This window comes from Prosopis cineraria, unplaced genomic scaffold (genome assembly GCF_029017545.1).
Source record: "Prosopis cineraria cultivar Desert tree isolate PC_DT_omini unplaced genomic scaffold, ASM2901754v1 PC5, whole genome shotgun sequence".
Lineage (NCBI taxonomy): Eukaryota > Viridiplantae > Streptophyta > Magnoliopsida > Fabales > Fabaceae > Prosopis > Prosopis cineraria.
This window is the reverse complement of record NW_026555336.1, coordinates 40,857,873-40,882,238: the sequence shown is the minus strand read 5'-3', so window position 1 is coordinate 40,882,238 and position 24,366 is coordinate 40,857,873. Positions and strand designations below refer to the sequence as shown.

The window sequence follows — 24,366 nt, the reverse complement described above, 5'->3', positions numbered from 1 at the left end:
GAGGGGACAAACAAGACGTTTTATATTAAAGTTAAATAAATTTATTCATATTATATATTATTTACATAAATAATGCATTGTAAGAAAATTTTATTTAACCAATCTCCTTATTTGATTTTTATTAAAATCCCATTTTTTTCGCAACTCACTCATGTATGATGGAATCATCAAATATTAGATATTTTTAACCTTTACCTATAACTTACTATAGGGTTGAGAAACAAAGGCAAAATGTTAACAAATCAAATATCCAAGAAAGAAAATGGTGAATAGAATAACACTTAAAAATGTAGCAATCTCACATTCATTTTTATCAATAGTATCAATTATATTTTTTTTTTCAAATTTCTTAATTCTAACCCGTGCAATGCTTGTTGTTGTTGTTGTTGTAACCCGTGCAATGCATGAGCAAGAGTCTAATTATCATTGTCCTCTATTGGTTGACCACTAACCATTTCGCCTTCTTTTTCGTAATTCGGTGTTTCCCTTGACTTCTCTTTTGCTTTCAAAAATGACGGATTGGGTCTTTCAAAACAATTTCTCACATGTTATGGTTTTTCTGGGGCTCAATGGCAAGAAACAGCACAGTATAGTGTAGGCAGAACTACGTCTCGTTTGCATTATAAATGCACCAGTTCAACCATTACAGTCATAAGCACCATCAATCAAGGACGGCTGCTTTGAGAATGAATCAACTATAGGGCTTGTGAGTAAAAGACAGCCAAGAGCTAGTGAGAAGACTTGGAACGAGTGAGCACACACTCGTCAAAGAATTGGACAAGCTGAGAACTATACAGTTTTGGGTCATTTCTGAAGTGATCGACATGGGGTGAGGATACGAAATTGCATGCCCTCACATCATGCCCGGCCTTACGCTGTTTCTCCACAAATGATTCCACTGAACCTGCTGGTATAACCCTGTCCGCTGAGCTGTAGATGTATAACTGAGGACAGCTAGGTTGCTTTGAAGACAACATGTTCAAAACATCAGTGAGCCTCCTGCAAATATGATTTCACATTATAATCGTAGATCGATCATGCCATTTCATATAGAAGGTTGCTGCAGAATATTGTCTTCTAGTAAGAATGAAAAGATCCATGTATCTGTTAGGCAAAATACAAGAGAAGTAGGAATATAACCGACGAGTTGATAATCATGTTGAAGGTTGGTAATCTGTTTGGGAAGGTTAGTTCGTTAATTATTACAATGTATCAGAGAATAATAGTGACAATTTCAGATCATCCTAGCGTCTCTCTTCTTCCTACCTTCTATAAATAAGCACACAATGCCTCCCCCGAAGCAATTTATCGAGAATTAGTCGTCTCCCATGAATCAAAATTATATAAGATTAATTACACCTAGGTTAAATAACTCTGTGCTGGGACTTCTCCGATGCCAGCTTTCCAAACATCACATTCACTAAGCTCTTCAGATGTGAATTTTACTAAAGTAATTCATTAGTTTAAAATAAAAAGGGCATTGCAAAATATCACTGTTCTAAAGTACCTACTTCTAGTGCTTCTTAATAGAATCCTATTCCAGAAGTTCTTACAGACTTAATCCTGAATTCTCATCTTTGATTCAGTGAACTCGCTTTCTAGAAGAGTACTTGGGATTGGATGGTATCAAAGACTTGTGAGATGGGGATGGGACCAAATATCATCTTTTGTCAATTAATCAGAAAAATAGGAGTTAGTGTAGTAAATACCTATTCACCGCCGGAAGATTCAGAACCACCTTGAAAAATTTCTTAAGTATTAACAGCAAAGCTGCTTCAGTTGCTGCAGGTTCATCCCTGGCAAGTGATGCCTCGATGTCTTTATAACTTGAGGATGAGCTTCCTCTTGTAGCCATACTATTTTTCTTGAGAAATGCTGCAGAGAAACCTGAAGCCCAGACCTGAAAAGACAATCAGATGATTTATCATACCTAGCATAGGAAATAAACATTTTAAAAAGCGGGCTGAGACAATAAAAGAATAAAGGAATTATATGTCAATTCACTCTAATTTTTGAAACAGCCCGAGAACTTCAAGGGCTTAAATTGAAAAAAATCATTGCATCATATTTTCTGCATGAACCCCATTGGTGACAACAATAAACTGTTTTAAAAGTTCAAATCTTAATATATCCTTCATCAATTTATTGCAACTCAACAAGTGAATCCATTTGATAATTTTAGATTTGTGGATATACAGCACAGCACTGAAGCAGGAAGGACTCAGAGATAGTGATAAAAGTATTAACAGAGGAGAGGATAACAAACAGTTTACAAGTTGCCTTTGCAGCAAACTGCTATGTTTCGTAAAGAGAGCATTAACGCATTAACATCAATACAAATTGCCTGTGCAGCAAACGGCTATGTTCCGTAAAGAGAGCATTAACGCATTAACATCAAGAATATTAGAAAGGATGGCAAACAACATATGAAACATTCCCACAACAAAAGGCAAGTTCACCAGAATCTAACAACTGCAAGTCTTTACCTCTGGATCAGGGTAGGCAACAGGCGCAGAATCTACAATGCAGCCCCTAATCCTATTCGTTATCAACGGATCATGCTTCTGAAACAGCTCCAAAATAACCCCATATCTGCAGGGTTTACCAAACCAACCATACATTGACAAATAGCTTCCTCAAAAATAGAAAAAGTGAATAATAATGTGCATTTGCTTGTCTAGAGCAAAGAGCAAAGAATTCACTCACGTTAACCATCCAGTGTTGCTGAAAGTGTGAAATACTAGATTCTTTTCACCTTCCCCTTCCAGCCAGCCTGCCAAGTGGTCCACTAGCAACTGAACATTTTGTTCTGCTTTCCCTCCTGGCTGGTAACTTAGAACCTCGCCCATTGGAAAGGTAAACGTAATGGCATGAAACCCTCTTGAAGTGTACCAATCTGCATACTTCTTAAGATGCTTCTGCTTTGATCCCAACCATCCCAATAAAACCACCACTGTCCTTGATTTCTCTATTGAACAGTTGGAATCACCTAAAAGACCCGAAGCATTTACCTCAGGCAAATGCCATAGGTACATAACCTCAGAAGGTGGAGACGATATACTTTTGGAATATGCCAATGGCCTGGATGCTTTGGGCAAGCCAGCAGAGTGATATAAACTGTGAAGCAGTGGAGACGAAGCAACAAAAGAATAGTGCAAATTTGAAACGTAATCGGGGTCCAAAGTTGGCACATGGAAATATACATTAGGAACTGGCACTCGAATTCGGGTAACAAAAGAAAGGTTAGCAAGCTTAGAATCGGAAATATGAGAAACCCATGACGAACTTGAACCATGAATGGGATTAAAAGCCGAAGAATTCGCCAAATCCGTGGTAGAACAAACATCCGATGCACCACGAGATGGCAACGGCAATTTATCCGAGAGGTCAACAGAGAAAGAAGCCGCAGCAACAGCAGCAGCAGCTACCAGAGGACGCTGAATGGCCCCGGAAAACGAACTCATCGAAGAAATTCAATGCAAAACCTCCTAGGCAAAAAAAAATTACAACAATCAAATTTCAAGAAAACCCAGATCTCCCAGAATGTGCGTGAAAATCGAGACACGCCAGCGGGATATGAAAGAACAATGACGAACTATTAAGAAAAATCAACGAATGACAAAAGGGTAGGTGGAGTTGTATCAAAATTGAACAAGCGAATAAACTGGAACCGCATAATTTACACGTAAAGAAAACGCGCAAGAGAAGCCACGCAAGAATCTAGAACAGCATGAGGATATTCGATCGCACGAAAAGATTATTCGTACCTTGTCGTTGGAATCCCTCCAAGAAATCGGGCTGTCAACGTCGTTTTGACAGCCCGATTGGAACTCTTGACGTTCTCTCGACTACCAAGAGGATTCGTTCGTGCTTTAAAAGGGATCGTTATCAGCTTTGGCCTCGTGACTTCTGCTACCTGCCAGTGAATCCCAAAACTCGGCGAAATATTAGCCTAAACTATTGTAAATGTAGTTTTTTCCCTCAAAGAAATGTGACGTGACGCCGTGACGGCTCTTGATTAATTAGTCAATACAAATTTTTTATTACACACGTGCGGAATCTTTTTACAAAAACAAAAACAAATTGAACTTTGAAGTCAAAATTTTCAATTAATAGGAAAATTAAGGCCATTTGTTAACATTTTTATTTATAATTTTGTATTGTAGAGTTACTTTATCGTTTAAAAATATAAAGTATTTTTAATCGAATCTCACTTCAATAAAGTAATTATTTATTTTTAAACTAACCGTATCTTTTCATATTTATTTCTAATAAACACTATATAATAAATATAAAATCTCTATCAATATGGATACTTTTGAAAAAAAATAATAATTGCATCTCAAAAAACTAAAAATATCTTATATTTTTAAACATCCAACTCTTTTAAAAAATACCTTACATTTTTTAACGGAGGGAGTGAGTGAGATTAATTGGTCCATTTTAAAATCATATTCAAGTTTCCAGACATATGCTAGCATCACTCAAATTTATAAAATTAGGTTATGTTTTATAAATAATTTTTATACATATAAAATTTTTATAAAAATATAAATATTGTATTAAAACAAATTTTTTGGCCAAAATAATAAATCAAATTTTCTATAAATTTTAAAAGTATTTTTTTTCTGAAAAATTTAATCATTCCTTAATAATTTAAATTTTAGAGATTAACATGCTTCATCATCAAATTGTAATGGCTTAATTAAAATAAGATAGATTACAAGAACCTAATTTAAAAGAAAGAAAAAATAGAATGATTTACAGATTAATTTTGTTGACTTTTATAAAAAAGAAAAGATAATATACTCCTAACACAAGCTTTTATAAATAAGAATAGAGGGAGTGATACTTTTGTCCAGCGATCAATTGATGGAGACCTTAATTATTGAGGAGAATTTTTCCTGTCCATTGAAATTATTAGTTAAATAAAAATTAATATGCGAAACTATCATCAGTAAAACAAATAGTGATATTATGATTAATATTAATAAAAGAATTATACTACAAGTCACAATATCAGGCGTGTTTGAGTGGAAGACGCGTATAATTAGCAAATTCCCATACTTTGTCCAATTCTTAAGAGCGTGGGGAAAAAAATTACATACTGGCCGTCGAGTTTCGGGAGAGAGCGTGGAGAATGCTCCCCATGCCGCCAAGGTCAAATGGACGGGAGCCCCCGCCGCCAATGAAAAAATAACGAAGATACCAAACCAGGACAAAAAACACAGGCAATAAATATAGCATATTTTCTTAATGTTGGAAATAAATAACTATTCATGATGTCTAGAGAGAGTTATACCAAATATGTGGAACACTTCACTCGAGAAGTCACGCAAAAAATAGACTGCTTACTTGAATCCTGAGTAGACGCGAGAAAAGAATTCAGTTTTGGTATCTCTCCCTTCACCCAAACACCTCTATTTATAACTACATTGTGGATGTTTAATATAAAATGAAAAGTCATATCATATTAAATCCTATCTTATCATAAGAGGATGATTACAATATGATGAAATTCAGTTTCTGTGGATTCTATCCAAAATTAATCCTTGATTACAATCAAAACTAATTTAACCATGATTTAATATAATATAATATTCCCAATCAAGGACGGATATGGTATTTAACACTTTAAATTAGAAGCTACGGTATCCCATTTTACACCAACCTTTTTTTTTTTTTTTTAGCGTCGTCGTGTAATTTACTAATCTTGAGAGAATACTTTATGAGCGGAGTTACAAGTTTGCCCCTTTTCCACGAGGAGGAGTGCTCGAGCAGTCAAACAGTCAAGCCGGTGCACATGAAATGAAAGCTACCACGCCTCTTGCAAGCATGAAACACGTGACCTGAGGTTTTTGTGAAGACGGGGGAGGAGCCCGGTCAAAGGAAAGGCGGTTGGCGACCACCGACCACACGCCACCAAAAAAAAAAAAAAAAAAAAAAATGGGGCCGTCAAGCCATAAAATATAATTAAATTAATTAAACAGGACTCTATAAAATAATAAACAATCAAAAAAGTAAACTATACCATCTTTCCCTGATCTATGTAAATATATAATATAAAAAAAAACAATAAGCTTTACTGTTTATAATTATAAAAATATTTTTGAAACTATATTATCATTATTATTGCTGTTGTTATCATTGCACGCATAAAAGTAGGATAGCAGGTCACATATAAATGTCACGTGCCCTTTTTCAGGAGTGTTGTGATTCTATTTTTGAGATATATTTCCTGCAATCATGTGCTTTATATTCAAGTTTAAAATTAGATTTAGGATAATTTATTATTTTTTATACACTCAACGAACTTTACTATGTCATTGCTGTTCTTGTCAAGCTTCTAAATCAAAGCCTCAAGCTGGTCCTCGCTCAGCTTCAACCCTGGCAATTGGAGTAGAGACCCAAGCTCTGTCCTTGTTCTTGTTGAACAATCAAAAAATCTAATGTGTCATTATATTTAATGGCTTTATTTTTAAAATATAGTACATTTTTAATTTATATCTTTTATCTCTTTCTATCATTGTAAATAGTGAAATTAATTTATATTTACAGTCATATGATATGTTATGTTTTTATTATATAAATCACAACTGATATAATGCACTGGATTCATATAAGTTTTTTTTTAATATATCAATCATATACATTGATCATCAAGGCTAATGTCATATAATTAAAAGCCTAAGGGAGTCATATCCATATTACCCATATTCCGTATAATTTATTCTAGAATAAAATATACTAATAACCTTTTTATTTTACCTAGATTACATAAATCTTTATCTCTATTCTATCTTGAAAACTTGTATAACCCTTAATTGAAATTAAAATGTATGTTACATAAGCCTTTCTTATATATTTTTTATTTTATTTCCACCTAAGCAACTAGTAGTTAACCATCAATTTTGATTTTTAAACTTTTATTTTGATCAAATTACCCCTATTTAATATAAGTATTATCTGAATATTTACATTTGTCAAACTATAGTTTTTAATACAACTAAAAAAATTGCAATACATGCATTTTCGAACTTTGATTACGTTATAAAATAATTTTTTATATTATAAAATTTTATGATTTTAATTTTTACCAAATTTATTCAAACTTATTTATTTATGCTTAAAACCATTTTTTATATACCATATAATATAAAATGATGTACGTTTGAAAGACCTTATAAATCCTTTAAATTTATAAACACGTTGTTTGCTACAAACATTTACAATCGCAATTAGTTAAACATATATTTATTAAATAAAAAAAACTGATTCTCCAAGTCTCTCTTTCTCAGTTGCTTCTTTTCTTTTTCATTGCCGAATGAAATTCCTCTAACTGTAAAAATACTTAATAATACAATTTAGGGATTTATTAGAATAAGAGGTAAATAAGTAAACTAAATTTTGTTTCAATATAAATTTTAAAGAAAAAAACATAATCATTGGTCCATATATTTTTATCAGGTTTTACTTTTAGTCCTTACAAGCGTTTCAATGTTTTTAGTATACATAGTTTTAATAAAGTTGGGTAATATTTGTTTTTCAAATCTGTGACGATGTTAAATTATTGAGACTATAAGGACTGAAAATCTTGAAAAAGAACTATAGAGATTAAAAATAAAACTCAATAAAATTATAGAGACTAATGATTGTGTTTTTTAAAATTTTAATTTTAATTAAAAAATAAGTTTTAAAATCTTATTAGAATGTTCATATTGTATTCAATGAATTGGATTGTATTATATATTTTTAAAATAGAATGAAGACATATATGATTAATGCAAACTAAAATGATGAGCAATATATTTTCCTCTTTATTTTATTTTAATAAAATTGTTGTTTGGATAGAAAAGGGGGCTGAGCCCAATGTATTGATCAAATAAGAAGGCAGGGGGTAATTAAATCCCATACAATCAGCAAGCACTGAGTCCCTTAAAAGGGAGGGAGCACTATCTAAGTAGGAAGAGATGGCCAATGCCTCTTTAGCAAGATGGTCGGCAATCTTGTTTTGGTTTCTTGAAATATAGAAGGCTTATTGGGATTTGAGTAAAGGAAATCAATGAGGTTCTTACAGTCGAATTCAAAGATGACACTCTTAAGGTCCAAATCCCATGCAAGTTGGAGCCCTTTCAGGCAAGCCCAAGCTTCGGCTTCAAAAGGAGTGCAATGACAAACATTCAGTCCCAATTTGATATGTGGAATGATTTTTAATGGAGTGAGAATGAGAATGAGAATGAGAATAGAATTTAGGAACGAGAATAGGAATATAATAAAAAAATATGTCTAGTATGTAATGGGAAAGGTTAAATCTTTTTATTTAATATTTGTAATTATAATGTTGAAATATCATTTTAACCTTATTCTTTCATTAAAAAAAAAATTGATGAAGCCTACCACATCAACAATCCATCATCCATCGATAATTAAAGACCCCAATAAAAAATAATGATCCAGGCATAAATAGTCAAAAATCCCAAATCAAAAGCAATGAATACAAGAACAAACAACCAAAACCCCGGAAAAAAAATAACCAACCATTGTTAAAAACTGCAAAGTGAAGACAATCAATGATATCAGAAAAATAAAAACCCAAATTGAAAATGATGAACCCAGATCTTGGTGCTTTTGTTTCTGGGTAATGGCTCACGAAGACATGCTTGAGTGAAGAGAGCATTATTAGAAAAAAAATAAACACACCATCCCTCCTCACTCTATTTTATCCACCGACTTCTTCTCACACGAGCTTGTCACATCATTGCTGGCATGGTGGAAGATCTCAACAATGAGCAGTAGGAAAGGCCATTTAATGAGGAGCGAACGGATTAGAGGAACAAGGGCGATAGAGATCTTCAATAGCAACAAATGGATGAGGGTAATGACAGTGAAGGGTAGTCGAAGATGAAGGGTGACTGGGTGAGACGGAAGAGAATGAGATATTATGGTAGAAGTGAGTGGGGTAACTTTGTCCATAAAATTAATAATCAAGGACACTTTTGTCCAAAAATACTCATTCCTATGGAATAGCCTCCATTCCCTTGGTCTAGTGAAAGATTGTTTATTACCTCATTTAAGGTAAGAGGCCAAACCTTGGCAATAAATTTTAGTCCTACCAAATAGTCAAAGTTTATGAATCCCTTTTCTATTCCTGTTCAATCCAACTCATTCAATCAAATCAAACATGGCTTGCAAGTATACCCTGCTATCCAAATTTCATTGTGAATTCTCTAAACTCCACCACACCTAGCTTGGAAATCAAATTGGAAGGTTGCACCATCCATGTTAATTTTAATCCATTCGAGAGGGGGTGGATGTAACACTTTAAACGTTACACCTTTTTTTTTTTTGCAATTTATATAACTTCATGATGAATTTTATCCATTAAGTACATATAATGGTAGAAGAGTTCTATCATAATATTAAAGAGTAAAATTACTTTTTAAATACTACCATGATAAATAAAGATTTATTATGATAGAAAATACTTTAAATAATATTTTAAAACCTTTCCATGATAGAAAATAGGCTACCATGGTAACTAAGAGTCGGAATTATTTTTTATAAAAGCACACTATGTTAGAAAGATCTTTTCTCACAAAAAAAAACACATTCTTTTCAAATTGGACTACCGTGTTAGAAAATATTAAATATAATAAAATAGACTTATCATGATAAATAAAGAAGTAAGTAACTTAACTAATTTGTATTAAATAAAGTACAAAGTTAAATCTATAAATAAAATAAATAAACATATTCTTTTTTAAAAATCATATTAGAGTTTTGGTTGGATTTTGGATTTAGTGAATCCAAAACTAGGCTTAAGTTAAAACATTCACATAAAAAAGTATAAATTTTAAGGGTTATAAAATGTTGGGTCTAGAGAGGATAAAATAACAAACTCTATACTACTTATTTGTAATTTCTTTTAGATGGAGGGAGTGCATATGCCCCCTTTAATTATATGTGGCTTTGCCACAGTTTGGGCATCACCTCACTCAACATCTCTTAACTAATTCACACCAATGAACATGAAAATGATGAACTTTATATGCTTGCTTTAGATGCATGCCAATTTTATTACATTAAAGATGAAAAACATAAAGACTAGAATGAAATTGTTCATTTAAAGCCTTGAGATCTTTATGATGTGGGCGGTAATGATGCTGATACGATGATAATGAGTCATACCAACCAAATAACTTGTAAGATTTCTTATTAGAAGAAGATGATCACTTACCATTAGTTAGGTAAAATTCTATTTTTAGAGTTACAATGTTTAAAAAAAAAATTCATGTTTTATTTATATACTAATAATATTGTAACAATTTTAATAGAAACTTGGATGGAGAATGACGTCAATAGAAGCCAAATAATTTGATTAAATGCTTAATGTATTTTAAATTCATCGAATGTATTAACATTTGAGAAAATATGAATGAAATAAAAAAAATTAATTTTCAAATTTTCAAAGCGGTTCACCAAAAGAAACTGCTACTATATTTTTTTTATATAATGGTTCTAGATAAAAATTGCTACAATATTTTACATTTATAGTGACTCCAAACTCAAACTGCTATAATAAAAAGTTAAAAATCCATAGCTCATGTTGTGGCAGTTTGGAGAAAATCACGACAATTGCTATTTGAATCGCTCTGACCTTTGAAGTCTATAAAAACTCGCAACAACCCCTCCCATTTGCTCGTTTCCTTTGTTTCACCCCTCTCCTCTCCTCTCCACTAATCAAGAGTCTTGGTAATTTTTTTTTTCTTATTTAATTTATTTCGTTTATTTCATTAACAATATTTAAATTATTTAATATTTTTATTTCATCTAAATTTTTTCTACCATTTAATATCTAATCTTCTGCTTCTTGGTTTTTTTTTCAGGTTTCCCAACTCAATATCCCAAATTTATTTTTTATATTTTAATTTATAACACTAAAAATAATTCAATAAAATATATTTATCCATTAATATTTTAAATAATATTGGTTAAATAATATACTAAAATTAAAATAGTCAATAAAATTTATATATTCAATTAAATATAATTAATTATATTTAATAAAATATACATATTATTAAATAATAAATATTCAAAATAAATTATAAATATAATATAAAAAATTAAATAAGAATTTTTAAAGAAAATGTAATAATAAAAAAAAATAAAATATGAATTTTTAACAAAAATAAAATATTAAAAGCTGTTTTTTTTAATAATGTAGCTATTTCGCAGCGGTTCCTGAACTGTTACCAACGTTGGTGGATTTTCTGAAATTTTTACGCGTCACAAGGGTTCTATAAACTGCTACCATGTTCACGCCAAAAATTCAAAAAGGTGAACAAAATTTTGAATCATATTTCATTTTGGCTCGGGCTTAGCGGTTTGCAGTGTTTTGACTACGATGGTAACAGTTTAGAAAATAGTTACTGTATACCTAATTACGCTTTGTATAGTAACGGTTTGCCAAACAATTACTAATATCATCTGTAGTTATTTAAACTAGTACTAAAATAGTTCTAAAACTGTTATTAAATATTTTTTTTGGCTAGTATATAAGTATTCCCCCAACAAGTGCAATCCTCTCTGGCGCAAGACATCATTTTTGCGCCAGAAACATCTTACTTGTGTGCTAACACCTTTTTTGGCCAGCCTTTCTCTCTTTTTTCTTGGTTGTGAATAGAGTCGGAAATAAGGGCCGGGCTTGACGGGTCACCCATTTAAGCCCGTTTTAATAAGGGTTTGGGCTTAAAAATTTAGCATTTTTTAGGGTAACCGGGCTTGAAAGCCCGGCCCTTTTAAGCCCTAGAAAAACGGGCTCGGGCCCGGGCCCGGGCGGCCCGTCAAACCCGTTTTACTATTCACAAAGTATTTTTTTTACCTCTTTCCAGATAATGTGCAAACATTGATTTGTATTTTGTACCAACAATTGTTTAAATTGTTTTGTGCCATTTTATAGTAATTTTTATATTTTATCTTGTGATATATGTATAGATATATATTTGATAATAAAACAATTTAATTAATAATTATTGTAGGTGATGATGAAGAAGCTACAGAAATAATTAATATTGAGTCTCCGCCTTTATCTTTCACAAGTAGACCTACATCTAAGGGTTTTAATATTTTATTTATGGATAATAATGAGGGAGATCTTGATTAGGATTTATGATGATGTTTGCCTTCATCTTATTTGGACTGTTAATTTTTTTGTTCATTTTTTAGATTATGTGAGACTTTGGTTTGATATATGTTAAATTTTAAAATATTTTAAATAAATTTTAATGTTAAATTTTATTTTATTTTATTTTTATCCGGGCTTACGGGCCCGGCCTTGAGCGTTATAAATAAGGGTCAAGCTTCAATTTTGAGGTAAAATTGAGGTAACCGGATTTTAGGGCCTAGGCCCATAAGGGCCGGGCCCATATGAGCTCGGCCCGCCCGTTTACCAACTCTAGTTGCGAACACTGAATGTCTAGACACACTAGTATTATATATTTTGATTTGATTTGATTTGTTTTGATATCTTGACCTGAACTCTTATATCACTGAAATATGCCTGTTTGTTTTTTGGGTATTTTTTAATGCAAAAAAATCACTTTTTATGAAATTTCATGATTTTTATTTAATATTTTAAAATAGTCATGCTCTAAATGGAGCAAATGCATTTGATTATTTTTTAAAATATTTTGGGTAACTTTTAATAACAGTTAGAGATAGTAAATTAGAGAATATACGCATGAAAATACAAAGATTCAAAAAATATCATAAAAAATTTAAATTACTAAATAAATTATTTTTACAATTTTAACAAAACACAATAAAATTTTTAATTTTAATATAAATTGTTTTTCATAAAATCTATCAACTATTTAAAAATGACTTTTTTTTTAGTTGAAACATACAGTATGAGAAAAACAAAAACTCTCCTTTGAAGCTTCAATTCCGTTCCCTAGACAAACGGGGCCTAACCGAAGAGCACTGCATCGGTTACTTACTGATAAACTAGGGTTTTTCTCTCATCTTCAGCCCAACCTGCGTTTTCCAAATCGCAGACAGAAATCTCTTCGTTCCCATCAATGGTTGGAACCCTTGAAATCGGAGCTGTACCTTTCAATCCAGATGGATGGGGTCCACCTGACGCCGCCGCCAGCAATCTCCCGGTGAATGTACCCTACGCCCCATTCTCTCGCTCAGACAAACTTGGTCGAATTGCTGACTGGACCCGCAACTTCAACAACCCTACACGACCCAAGAACCCGGCTGACGCCGTATTCGACTTCACCATCGACGATTCCTTCCCCGCCTCTGCCGACGATGATTCCTCCTTCCGCCTCGTCGACGGAAAGCCCCCTCCGCGACCCAAGTTTGGTCCCAGATGGCGGTTCCAGCAGCAACGGCAGCTTCCTCAACGACGTGACGAGGAGGTGGAGGCCCGAAAACGTGAGGCTGAGAAGGAGAGGGCACGCCGCGACCGTCTCTACCATCTCAATAGATCCAACGCGAATAACACGCGTCGTGAAGCCGCGGTCTTCAAATCCTCTGTGGATATCCAGCCCGAGTGGAACATGCTGGACCAGATACCATTTTCAACCTTTTCAAAGCTGTCATTCGCTGTTCCTGAACCCGAAGACCTTCTTCTTTGTGGTGGGCTTGAATACTATGACAGGTCGTATGATAGAATTACTCCCAAGAACGAACGTCGGCTCGAGAGGTTTAAGAATAGGAACTTTTTCAAAGTTACTACAACTGATGACCCAGTGATCCGAAGGCTTGCTAACGAAGACAAAGCGACAGTTTTCGCCACTGATACTATTCTTTCAACGCTCATGTGCGCACCCAGGTCTGTTTACTCATGGGATATTGTTGTTCAGCGAGTTGGGAACAAGTTGTTTTTTGATAAGAGGGATGGGTCGCAGTTGGATTTGCTGTCCGTCCACGAGACCTCGCAGGAGCCATTACCTGAGGCTAAGGATGATATTAACTCAGCCCATTCATTGAGCGTTGAGGCTGCGTATATTAACCAGAATTTTTCGCAACAAGTTTTAATCAGAGATGGGAGTAAGGTGACTTTTGATGAGCCTAATCCTTTTGCAAATGAGGGTGAGGAGGTTGCTTCTGTGGCTTACAGGTATAGGAGGTGGAAGCTCGATGATGACATGCATCTTATTGCGAGGTGTGAAGTTCAGAGTGTTGTTGATATGAACAATCAGAGGTCCTTCCTCACTTTGAATGCATTGAATGAATTTGATCCCAAAATTCTGGTGTTGAATGGAGACAGAAGTTGGAGACACAAAGGGGTGCAGTCTTGGCTACAGAGCTGAAGAATAACGCAAATAAGTTGGCTAAATGGACTGCCCAAGCTCTGTTGGCAAGTGCAGATATGATGAAGCTGGGTTACGTTTCAAGGGTTCATCCTCGTGATCATTTTAATCATGTGATCTTGGCTGTAAATGGTTATAAACCCAGAGATTTTGCCACTCAAATTAATTTGAACACATCTAATATGTGGGGAATTGTGAAGTCGATTGTGGACTTGTGCATGAAATTGAATGAGGGGAAGTATGTTTTAGTGAAGGATCCATCTAAGCCCCAGGTTAGGATCTATGAGGTTCCAGCTGATGCATTTGAGAATGACTATGTGGAGGAGCCACTGCCTGAGGAGGAACAAGTTCAACCTCCAACAGAGGGTGGTGATGGTGGGGAGGCAACTGCCACAGCTAATGATGTGGAAGATAAGCAGATTGATGATCAAGCTTAAATGGTAATTATCTGAAGCTCCCTTTCATCTAGAACTACAGGTTCATGACCTATTTATATCTTTGTATGATATGTGCAATGTGATTGTGTTGTTTCGACCTTGGTTTTTGGGAAGTTGGGGTCACAGTATAGCCTTTCTTTGCAGGTTAGTTTAGGTCATGCTTTGAGCCTTGATTTCTTGTGTTGATGGGTACTTTGATGAGGTTTGCACTTTTTTTTAGGCGTCTTAGTTGTAATAAGTTGAACTTGTACCAAAGTTTGGTTTTGATTCATGATGCCTTTAGATTCAATGTTTTTCTCTTCTTATTATTTGCACTTTGTGGATTATTTGTTGATTTTTGTTCAAGAAATTGTTTTAACCTCTCATCTACGAGAGAACTTAGGAGGTGGTTCAAAAATAGCTTCTTCATCTTGATGAAGCAGGACTTTATATTGAGGATTACTTCATTATCAAAGTTTTCCAAATGATGCACTCTGAAGATCATTTGGTTTTTGGTGCTACGAATACATGTTATATGTGTCTGCACAGCCATATAGATGTGTTTGAGTCTATAGGCTATGATTGTGGATTGCTTGATTTAGTCACTGGAACTTTTGTGACATGACAAAGTCTTTATACATTTAATTTTTTGTGGAAAGAGGTTACCAGGCTCTAAGTTTCAGGGTGATACCCTGTCTGTTTCTGTTATGATAGAAAGAGATGAAGAGAGAAGAAGAAGAAAGATAGGTAGACGAGAAGGAGAGAATAGAGAGACGAGTAGACGAGACGTTCTGAATAGTACGTTTTTAAAATGAGTTTCAACAACAACACTGTGCATCTGGACTTGGGTATTTATAGGGCTGGACCATTAGACTAAATATTAGTAACAGTACCGACCCAAAGAAATAACATTTATACCCCTGCCCTAACTAATCCTAATATTTTCATATCAGTTTCTTTGCTCTAAGGGTTGAGGGCTAGGCTATGTTTGGATGCAGTAGTGAAATTTTGAATTTGAGGCATTCTATTCCCTGTCTTAGGAGTTCCTCCCATTATTAAGATCCCAGCATCTATGTTTAGTAACGAGTGAAGCTGGAACTGCCTGTAGTCCAACTTATCTGCAAATCAACTTCTACTAATCAGCTACAAATCAAACATTCAAACTAAAAGCCTAATGTTTAGATTATATTTGAAACTAATTGAAATTATTGTGTCATTATCTCTCCTATTTACGGAATCAGGTTAATTAATATTTCCTCATGAAGCATTTTGCATAAATTGGAACTAGTTTTTTTTTTTTTTCCAAGACCTTTTGGGCCTTCATAGATTATCGATGAGTGGGCAATGCATGCACTTGACCGTCTTTTGATGTGTACTATTAGTTATACATAAGTTGGACATGTTATTTATCAAGTGGCGTTTTGTGTTGAGTGCAGGAGATAGCAGGTCCAGAATTTTTTTTAGATTCTGGACATTCACTTGAAAGCAGATTAGCTTGCCCTTCCCCAGATTCGTTGCACGGCAGCTTCGCTTGGACCAAATTTTTGCAAAAGCCTTGGCTTGACTTTGAGTTTTTTGTTATTTTTTAAAATTAATTTTAGGGATGTTACAACTATTTATATGGTTGCTGGGCATTCAGGAACACGTTTGAGCGGAATCATAACGCTTTAGTCGTCCAAACCAAACTAGCAGTCTGCTTTTTCGATCACAATGTGTGATATGGCTGATTGGTTGTCCTAATGCACTCTGTCCAGGATATGTTGTCAAGATAACCCCGCTATTTTACGTATATCTTGCATTTTTGTTTCCCCCAATCATTGTTATCTGTGGCCATATAAAGAAGAGAAGCCATTGAGGCTCAATGGAATTTTCTGGATAAAACTCGACAACTCTTCTTTTCATTTAATATGAGGAGAGTAGTGAAGTTGGAGAAGCTTAAACTCACCTCCCTGTCATGTGTGCTAGTAGAAGGATATGTCGTTGAGGTCGGTCTAGGTGGCCGCGTTGAATGCCAATATGGTTGTTGATGCGCAGGAGTAGAAGGAATGATGACGATGACTCCTCCGGTGGCGGCAGCTTGAGAAGAGCAAGAGTGTAATAGAAATTAAAGCTAACCTGTATCCCATCCCATGAGTCCCTTGCACATTTTTATTTCATAGTTTTGCCATTTGAGAAAGGAGCTCAAAAGTGATGGTGCGATTGGGCTGTTGAGATGGGTTCCGATGGTGATGGATTGCGAACTAGAAGATCAAGACAGAGGAGACCGAAGCTAGGGACTAAAGGGGGTGGCAGTGCTGGGTAGGGGTTGGTGTGGATTGACGAGTTGCAGATTGAGAGCTAAACCTAAAAGATAAGTTTGGATTTCAGAATCTGATGCTAGGAGTTTTGATGGAGTTGAAATCCATATAGCATCAGATTCCTATGTATCAACCTCTCCAAAATAACATTCCTATTCTGCCTCCATTTCCCTTCTTTTCATTCCAATGTAACAAATGTGGCCTAAGGTGCCGGGGGAGTGTGTTCAAATCAAACGGTATCTGGGGTCTCTTCATCTTTATTTTTCTCATAAACGAGTTCTGGAATTTGGGATTTGCAGATGTGTTCTCGCTGTATTGCACCTTTTTTTTGGGAGAATAACATTTAAGGTTGTCTTAAGAGAATTTATATAATAAAGGCTCATCAGTTTTGGATTGAATATTGTTTATAAATGTGTGTTTGTGTATAAGTTATTGTTAAAAGTTGAATTTTAACTTATTAAATTTTTAAAAAAATCATAACGAAAAATATAAGTTAAGATCTAGTTTTAACAATTATATATACGCTTTTACAAAATAATATCAGGTGCAAAAATTAATGAGACTTTACTATGATAAACTCTGAGGGGGTTTTAAATATCATTATTTTTTTTAAAGTGTTGTGTAACACTCCAATTTTAATTTTCATAATTTAAGTTATGCTAGAAATTGATTTGTTGAGTAAATTGATATGAATTTATTAGGTAATTATTTAAGGAAAGATAATTGGGTTCCGATGGTGATGGATTGCGAACTAGAAGATCAAGACAGACGAGACCGAAGCTAGGGACTAAAGGGGTGGCAGTGCTGGGTAGGGGTTGGTGTGGATTGACGAGTTGCAGATTGAGAGCTAAACCTAAAAGATAAGTTTGGATTTCAGAATCTGATGCTAGGAGTTTTGATGGAGTTGAAATCCATATAGCATCAGATTCCTATGTATCAACCTCTCCAAAATAACATTCCTATTCTGCTTCCATTTCCCTTCTTTTCATTCCAATGTAACAAATGTGGCCTAAGGTGCCGGGGGAGTGTGTTCAAATCAAACGGTATCTGGGTCTCTTCATCTTTATTTTTCTCATAACGAGTTCTGGAATGTGTTGGATTTGCAGATGTGTTCTCGCTGTATTGCACCTTTTTTTTTGGGAGAATAACATTTAAGGTTGTCTTAAGGAATTTATTTATAATAAAGGCTCATCAGTTTTGGATTGAATATTGTTTATAAATGTGTGTTTGTGTATAAGTTATTGTTAAAGTTGAATTTTAACTTATTAAATTTTTTAAAAAAATCATAACGAAAAATATAAGTTAAGATCTAGCTTTTAACAATTATATATACATGCTTTTACAAAATAATATCAGGTGCAAAATTAATGAGACTTTATTATGATAGATTCTCTGAGGGGTTTTAAATATCATATTTTTTTTTTAAAGCTTGTTAACACTCCAATTTTAATTTTCATAATTTAAGTTATGCTAGAAATTGATTTGTTGAGTAAATTGATATGAATTTATTAGGTAATTATTTAAGGAAAGATAATTTACACAATATATGTCAAATTATAAGGACATAATACCAGTCGTAATTTTTTTTAAAAAAAGGAGAAAATTAATCTGGTTGAATGGAATCAAATAAAATTTGGTAAATTATTTTTCTACTTAAGAGAATACACTTATTTAAATATTAAGAAAATTATATTTGAGTGAAGATGCAAATTAAGTTTACTCGTATGAATGTTATAAGAGCTTTAGAAATTATAGAAGATGATTGGAAAACTTATTAAGCCATGATATAAGAATTTTGGAGTAAATATAAAATTATATAAAATAAATTCATGTAAAAAGGGGAGGGGGAGAAAGAAGAGGAATTGAAAAAAAAAGAAGACGAATGACAAGTAAAGATCTTATAAGATAGTAATATCAAATTAAAAAATTTTAGTATTAAAATATGGTAGAAGGAGTATTGAAATTTTAGAACATCAGTGTTGAAAGGTTTTAATTTAAACCATTAATGTTCTTACAAGATTCTTATTTATTATTTTTTCAAAAAAGAAGGGGGGCCTCCCACAATATAACATGCACACTTCAAATATATACTCCATTCGTCTTCTTCGGCAACAAGGTAGAGGAGCTCGCATGTGGAAACTCCATTAATGGTTCAGAAGGATGCAAACTGCAGTATTTCCAGAAAATTAATTTATTCCTAGATTCTTTGGTTGCAGCAAACATGATTTTTAGAAATTGGTGTGCTAATTTTGCCATCAGGAATGAAGTGACTATAACTCGAGAACTTATCTATAAGGATTAGGATGTTACTGTCAAACAAACATCTAGAGACAATTTGAGACATGCTAACTATATAGCAAGTACTACCCATAGAGTAAGGGTAAATATTGAATTAATTTAGTCTGTCCTGTGAGTTGTCTAGACTTAATATTGTCTGATATGAGTGCCTCTTAATTACATTCCCTATCTTCAAGCCTCATCTTGCCTTTGTATTAAAAAAAAAAAAGAACTATTAATGGAGTTTCAAGAACTTCTGAGTTTTTTTTTTTTGTACTCATAATGTCTACAAATCATAAAACTCCCTTCATAAATATTATTCTATGTGACAAAAGCTTCCTAACGATAAGAATATTGTGAGTAGTAGAGCAATAAAGCTCAAAACAAGTATCGAGTTTCAACAATTAGGAACCTTATAATCATTGAGATAAGTGAGTACTTAAATATAATTGTTTTAATTTGTTAAATAAGATTGAATTTTTACTTGTAGTTATGTTGAGATTGATCCTAAGAATAAAAGAGGGATCTTGATTTTTGGAGTTAGTTAATACTTTGAAGGGAAAAACTTATATATTTAATCTTGTATATTTAATGTGCTTGTTTTTTATTTAATCAAGATATGTGCATTTTCTATAGATTATTTATTTTATAATTTTTTTGTAAGTATTATTAATACATTAAAATTCATTTATCTTAATTTGATTGAATAAAGTATATTTAGTATATAAGGTTAAGTATCTAAGTCTTGCCTTACTTTGAATTAGGATAATTGGTTATGGGCTTAAAAATACTTATTAAAATTTGATTGTGTAGTTGAATCACAAGTTTAAATGCTTTTTTCTATTTATAGGAGAATTTATGCAATTTTTTTGAGGTAATTTGGGTATGAACAATCTGGACAATGTTTGGCTAAAAAAAAATATTTCTGTTAAAAACTTTAAATAATAATGATCTATATTTAAATTTTCAAAATAATTAAGCTTGATTTATTTTCTATTGAATACTTGAGATTATTATTGTGAAAAAGGCTTTTTGACATAACTATGAAAATTGAAATTTGTAGGCCTTCTAATAGTTTAGGATGTAATTTGGGAATGAATAAAAGATTATAAAATGTTTAGAATTTGCAAAATTTATTTGGTATGCTTACATGGAAATTTTAAAGGAATGATCAAGAAATTGATAAGAAAATTCGAGGTGAGTGTGTATTGGATATTGAGCTTTAAATTGGAAAATTTAGGTGTTTGTGATGAATTAGCATTGGATGGTAATTTAGGGCTCTAATGAAGTATTTGGGGTTGTGATAAATTGAATTTAGATTGAAATGAGAAATTGATGTTAAGACAAATCTTGAGAATTTGGATTTAGAGTTAATTTAATTTAACTCTTTTAGCTTTGTTTTAATTATTTGTGATATGGATTATGTATATTTGCAATTGTAAGAGATATTTAGTACATGAAAGCACCCAATGGTTGGTAATTGTATCGTTAAGGTGAAAGGTAATATTAGATTATTTTTTCTTACAATGGGATATTTAGCGTTTTATTAATATGTATAAATATTTTTTGTTGGGAATGCTGTTGCACCCATTGAAGGCTTATTGACTGCTTTGTCTCGAGAAGATATTTAAACTGTTTAGCATACTTGTTAATATTTGAAATCAAGTATATACTACCTTATCCTTTTTGGCTTGCTAATTGTTGTGAAATGCTGGATATTTGAGAAAATTGCCTGTTTTCAAGCATGTTTTGGTGGTTAAAATTTTTATGAAATGAGTTTAAAGCTTTCAAGCATGCTTGATTGACTCTAAATATATGCAAAGAAGAAATAAAGTGGTTGATAATTGATGTGATGACTATATATAGGAGATTATGATTTGGTATTCTAATTGTCATGTGGTACACCACCACTATGTTTATAGTGGTTGGCTTTTCTCTTGCAATCTCTATTACCCTAGTTTGGGTCTTGGGATACCTTCTTTTAAGGAGGAGAGTTTTACTCTATTGGTAATGTACACTTGATTGGGTGTACTTGTAGTTTAGGCTCCAATTAGCGATAATAAGATATAAGGGACAAGACATAAGGTGTGATTGGGATAAGTATCACTTATTGATTTAGTTATTATTTGCTGTGAATTGTTTTGATTATGAAAAGCTGATATTTCCTTGCTTGAGAATGGTTTGTGAAAGGATTATGAAAAATAAGTTTGTGTATCTAAATATAGTTTGCAAATTAATTTTTAATTGATATGCCAGTGTAAGTTAGAATTTCAGTTGTTATTTAGACATTAAATTTAACATGTTTTCTCTTACCATTTTTAGGTAAGCAATCCAATAGTATTTTGGGAAAGGCATGAGAGTAGTGAGCTATTAGCTTCTTATCTCACGGTTTGGCACATGCTTTTGTTTATGATTTTGTTGCCATGATGTAGAGCTTAATTGTATTACAAACATTTTTTTTTTGTAATTATTGGGTTTTTGTTTTGGATAATGTTATGAAAATTAGGGGTTCGTCTTGCCTTGTTGGTTGGGGTTCAAATGCCCTAGGTTTAATTGTTTTATTTTGGGATTATAGATACTTATTCTGAACATGTTTTGGTTAAATTGAGCTGGTAATATGTCATATTTTTTGTGGTTGTGACAGGTTGCAAACGTTTATTTGACTTATTTTAATTTTGGTGAGGCTGTTGGACACTATTCATTGAAAGCATTTAATTCACTATACAAAGTTATAAGGATTGTCAATTGGAAATTTAATCAACAAGTCAATAATATGATAAAATATTGTTAAAAAATTCATAAAATCATTAGCCAGTATCAATGATCACAATAAAATCAACCTTAATTATAAATTATACTGTTATTATTTATATTTTATTAAAATTATAAACTTTTATCCCAGTTTTATATTAAAATTGAAATTATGAAAACTTTATATGAAAACGCATTCCAAAAAAAAAAAAAGAGCTACTCAAAACTCTCAAATAAATTATATTTACTATATTTGTTTTAGAAATATTTATATAGTGGTTTTATAAATAAAAGAGGTATGCATATTTATAGTATCTAAAAATCAACAATTTAGTCAAATAATTAATGGATCATATATATATAGTCTATTAATATCAACGTAATTTTAAAATAAAATCATTGATTATTATTTATTTACCATTTACTAATGTGAAATTAATATAATATAAAATAAAACTTCTTAAAAACATTGAAATTATATTTCTCTTATTTTATACTTATATTTTTATTAAAAAAAATTGAATATCCTTGTTCAATATATTATATGGAACTATTTTCAACTTAAAGAAAATTAAAAGTAAAATGCGCCGTTAGATTTATTAATTTATTATTCTCATATATGATATTTTAGTAATTTAGCCCTTTTCTTCTTCCCCTCTCTTGAATGGTTTTCAGCATTGCATGCATTTTATGATTTTATGTTGAAAACCAATTTTATCTTCTAACAACCCCGATTTGTAATAAGCGTAAACCGATTTTCTAATTACAGCAACCAAATTTTAAATGTTTTTTTTTTTAAACAACAAAAAAACTTTGATGAGTAGAGTGAAGCCAAATAGTAATTTTTTTTCCTGAATAGCTCCAAATAGTAATTTAACATGAGAAGTTAATGACAATATACATTATATTGACATTGGCGCTTTGGTTTGGTTTTGGAAGGGATTTAAGGAAAGGCAAAAAGTGAGAGAAAGAATAATGACAAAATGACATCTCTTTAGAAATAGACCTTGCGATGTTTTTGTGAAAGCTTTTCTATTCTCATTTCTTATTTCTATTTTGTCAAAAGGATCCTGGGAGGAAAGAAGTAAAAGGAATCTGAGAATGAATTAAGCACAATATCATCTCAGAAAAGAAAGAAAAAATTTTGTACAATCTTCCAGGCTTTCTCTAAGCTGATGAGAGAGCTCTCTGAAGATACTTCAAAGCTTTCTGATAGTTGAAGAAACCCATGAACCAGAAATCAAAATCATCCACTGTCACTATTTCCATGTACTTCTGCGAAGGCTTCTTCACATTTTCACTCTTGCTGACACACTTGATCTTTTCAAGTGGAATCAAGACCTGCCAAAAGGCCCTAAATTACACATTGCTATACATGTTAAGCAAAGCTTCAAGAGACTAGATATAGAGGCTCTGTGAGCTACCTTGTAATGGATTCTTGTGAGTGTTCCTGTTGGAGAAGATACCTTGATGGATCTGTCACTGCAAAAGGCAACTTTATGAGTGGATATGAAGAGGAGGCCTGCTATAGGGCCAGACGTGGTTGATAGATAGCACTGTGATGCATTCAACAGTCTCTCTCCTTCTTTAACACTAAGCATTTCAATGAAAACTTTCTCCACTCCACCAACTTTGAGAATTTTAGACCCTAATCTTAGCTTCCCTTTTACTGTCTCACTCATCTTTGGCCCCACTCTCACTGCATATCATTTCACAACATCATTTATCAGTCAATTTTAAAACTTCATTGTATGCATAGCTCAGCTTGGTTAATCAAGAACACATGGTACATACCGTGTTCTCTGACTCCATTTACAAAACTGTCTGCTCTTCTGCTAAGCTTGTTCATTTTAGCAAGAACTGGATTCACTTTACCTGATGAGAATAAGATCAGACAGGCATTGATCAGATGAGGTTTCACTTTTTTTTTTTTGTGTATAATTTTATGAGAAACAATGTCTTACTTTTCTTTGAATTTGTGGTGGTGACAGGACCAGGCAAGTATCTGTTTGATGATTTCCCAAGCTTGCACGTTGCTGCTAAATGTTGAAGAAGTGATGCCTTCATGTTTAACATTTTCCCTTCACTGGTTCTGCCGCTATCTGTAATGAGATACCAAGGGAGATTTTCTCACTTGGGTTGATCAATCCTTGCATTCTCAACAGGCTTATATAGGGATAAAATGAGTGAAAGATGAAAGAAAGAGGATGTTGACTTTTATTTTGGATGAGTCACCTTTAGATCATCATGAAGAATAAAAGGAATATAACTACTCATTGGTTTGAAGATGGCTTGTTT

At 32.8% G+C, this 24,366-nt stretch overlaps 3 protein-coding genes across 4 annotated transcripts; 1 reads left to right on the top strand and 2 right to left on the bottom strand.

The window, feature by feature from the left end:
• Positions 1-595: 595 nt before the first annotated feature.
• Positions 596-3,934, bottom strand: LOC129310575 (uncharacterized). Of its 2 annotated transcripts, XM_054952460.1 has the most exons (5): positions 3,768-3,934; positions 2,707-3,488; positions 2,487-2,592; positions 1,710-1,900; positions 596-999 (listed from the first exon to the last, which is right to left on the bottom strand). In XM_054952460.1, the coding sequence occupies exons 2-5, from the start codon at positions 3,462-3,464 to the stop codon at positions 729-731; spliced, it is 1,326 nt and encodes a 441-aa protein (XP_054808435.1). In that variant the 5' UTR covers positions 3,465-3,488; positions 3,768-3,934; the 3' UTR covers positions 596-728. The 2 variants fall into 2 exon arrangements, with proteins under 2 accessions (XP_054808435.1, XP_054808436.1); XM_054952461.1 differs by lacking the exon at positions 3,768-3,934 and having other exon boundaries at positions 2,707-3,748.
• Positions 3,935-12,942: 9,008 nt separating this feature from the next.
• Positions 12,943-16,532, top strand: LOC129311206 (eukaryotic translation initiation factor 3 subunit D-like). The gene is given in 3 exon segments (XM_054953330.1): positions 12,943-14,259; positions 14,262-14,767; positions 16,180-16,532. Coding segments are annotated over 2 exon segments (1,680 nt in total). The 5' UTR covers positions 12,943-13,082; the 3' UTR covers positions 14,765-14,767; positions 16,180-16,532.
• A 6,523-nt stretch (positions 16,533-23,055) lies between these two features.
• Positions 23,056-24,193, bottom strand: LOC129311207 (GEM-like protein 6). Its single transcript, XM_054953332.1, has 4 exons — positions 24,033-24,193; positions 23,863-23,943; positions 23,493-23,767; positions 23,056-23,409 (listed from the first exon to the last, which is right to left on the bottom strand). Exons 1-4 carry the CDS (start codon positions 24,142-24,144, stop codon positions 23,236-23,238), a joined length of 642 nt encoding a protein of 213 aa, XP_054809307.1. The 5' UTR covers positions 24,145-24,193; the 3' UTR covers positions 23,056-23,235.
• Positions 24,194-24,366: the final 173 nt, after the last annotated feature.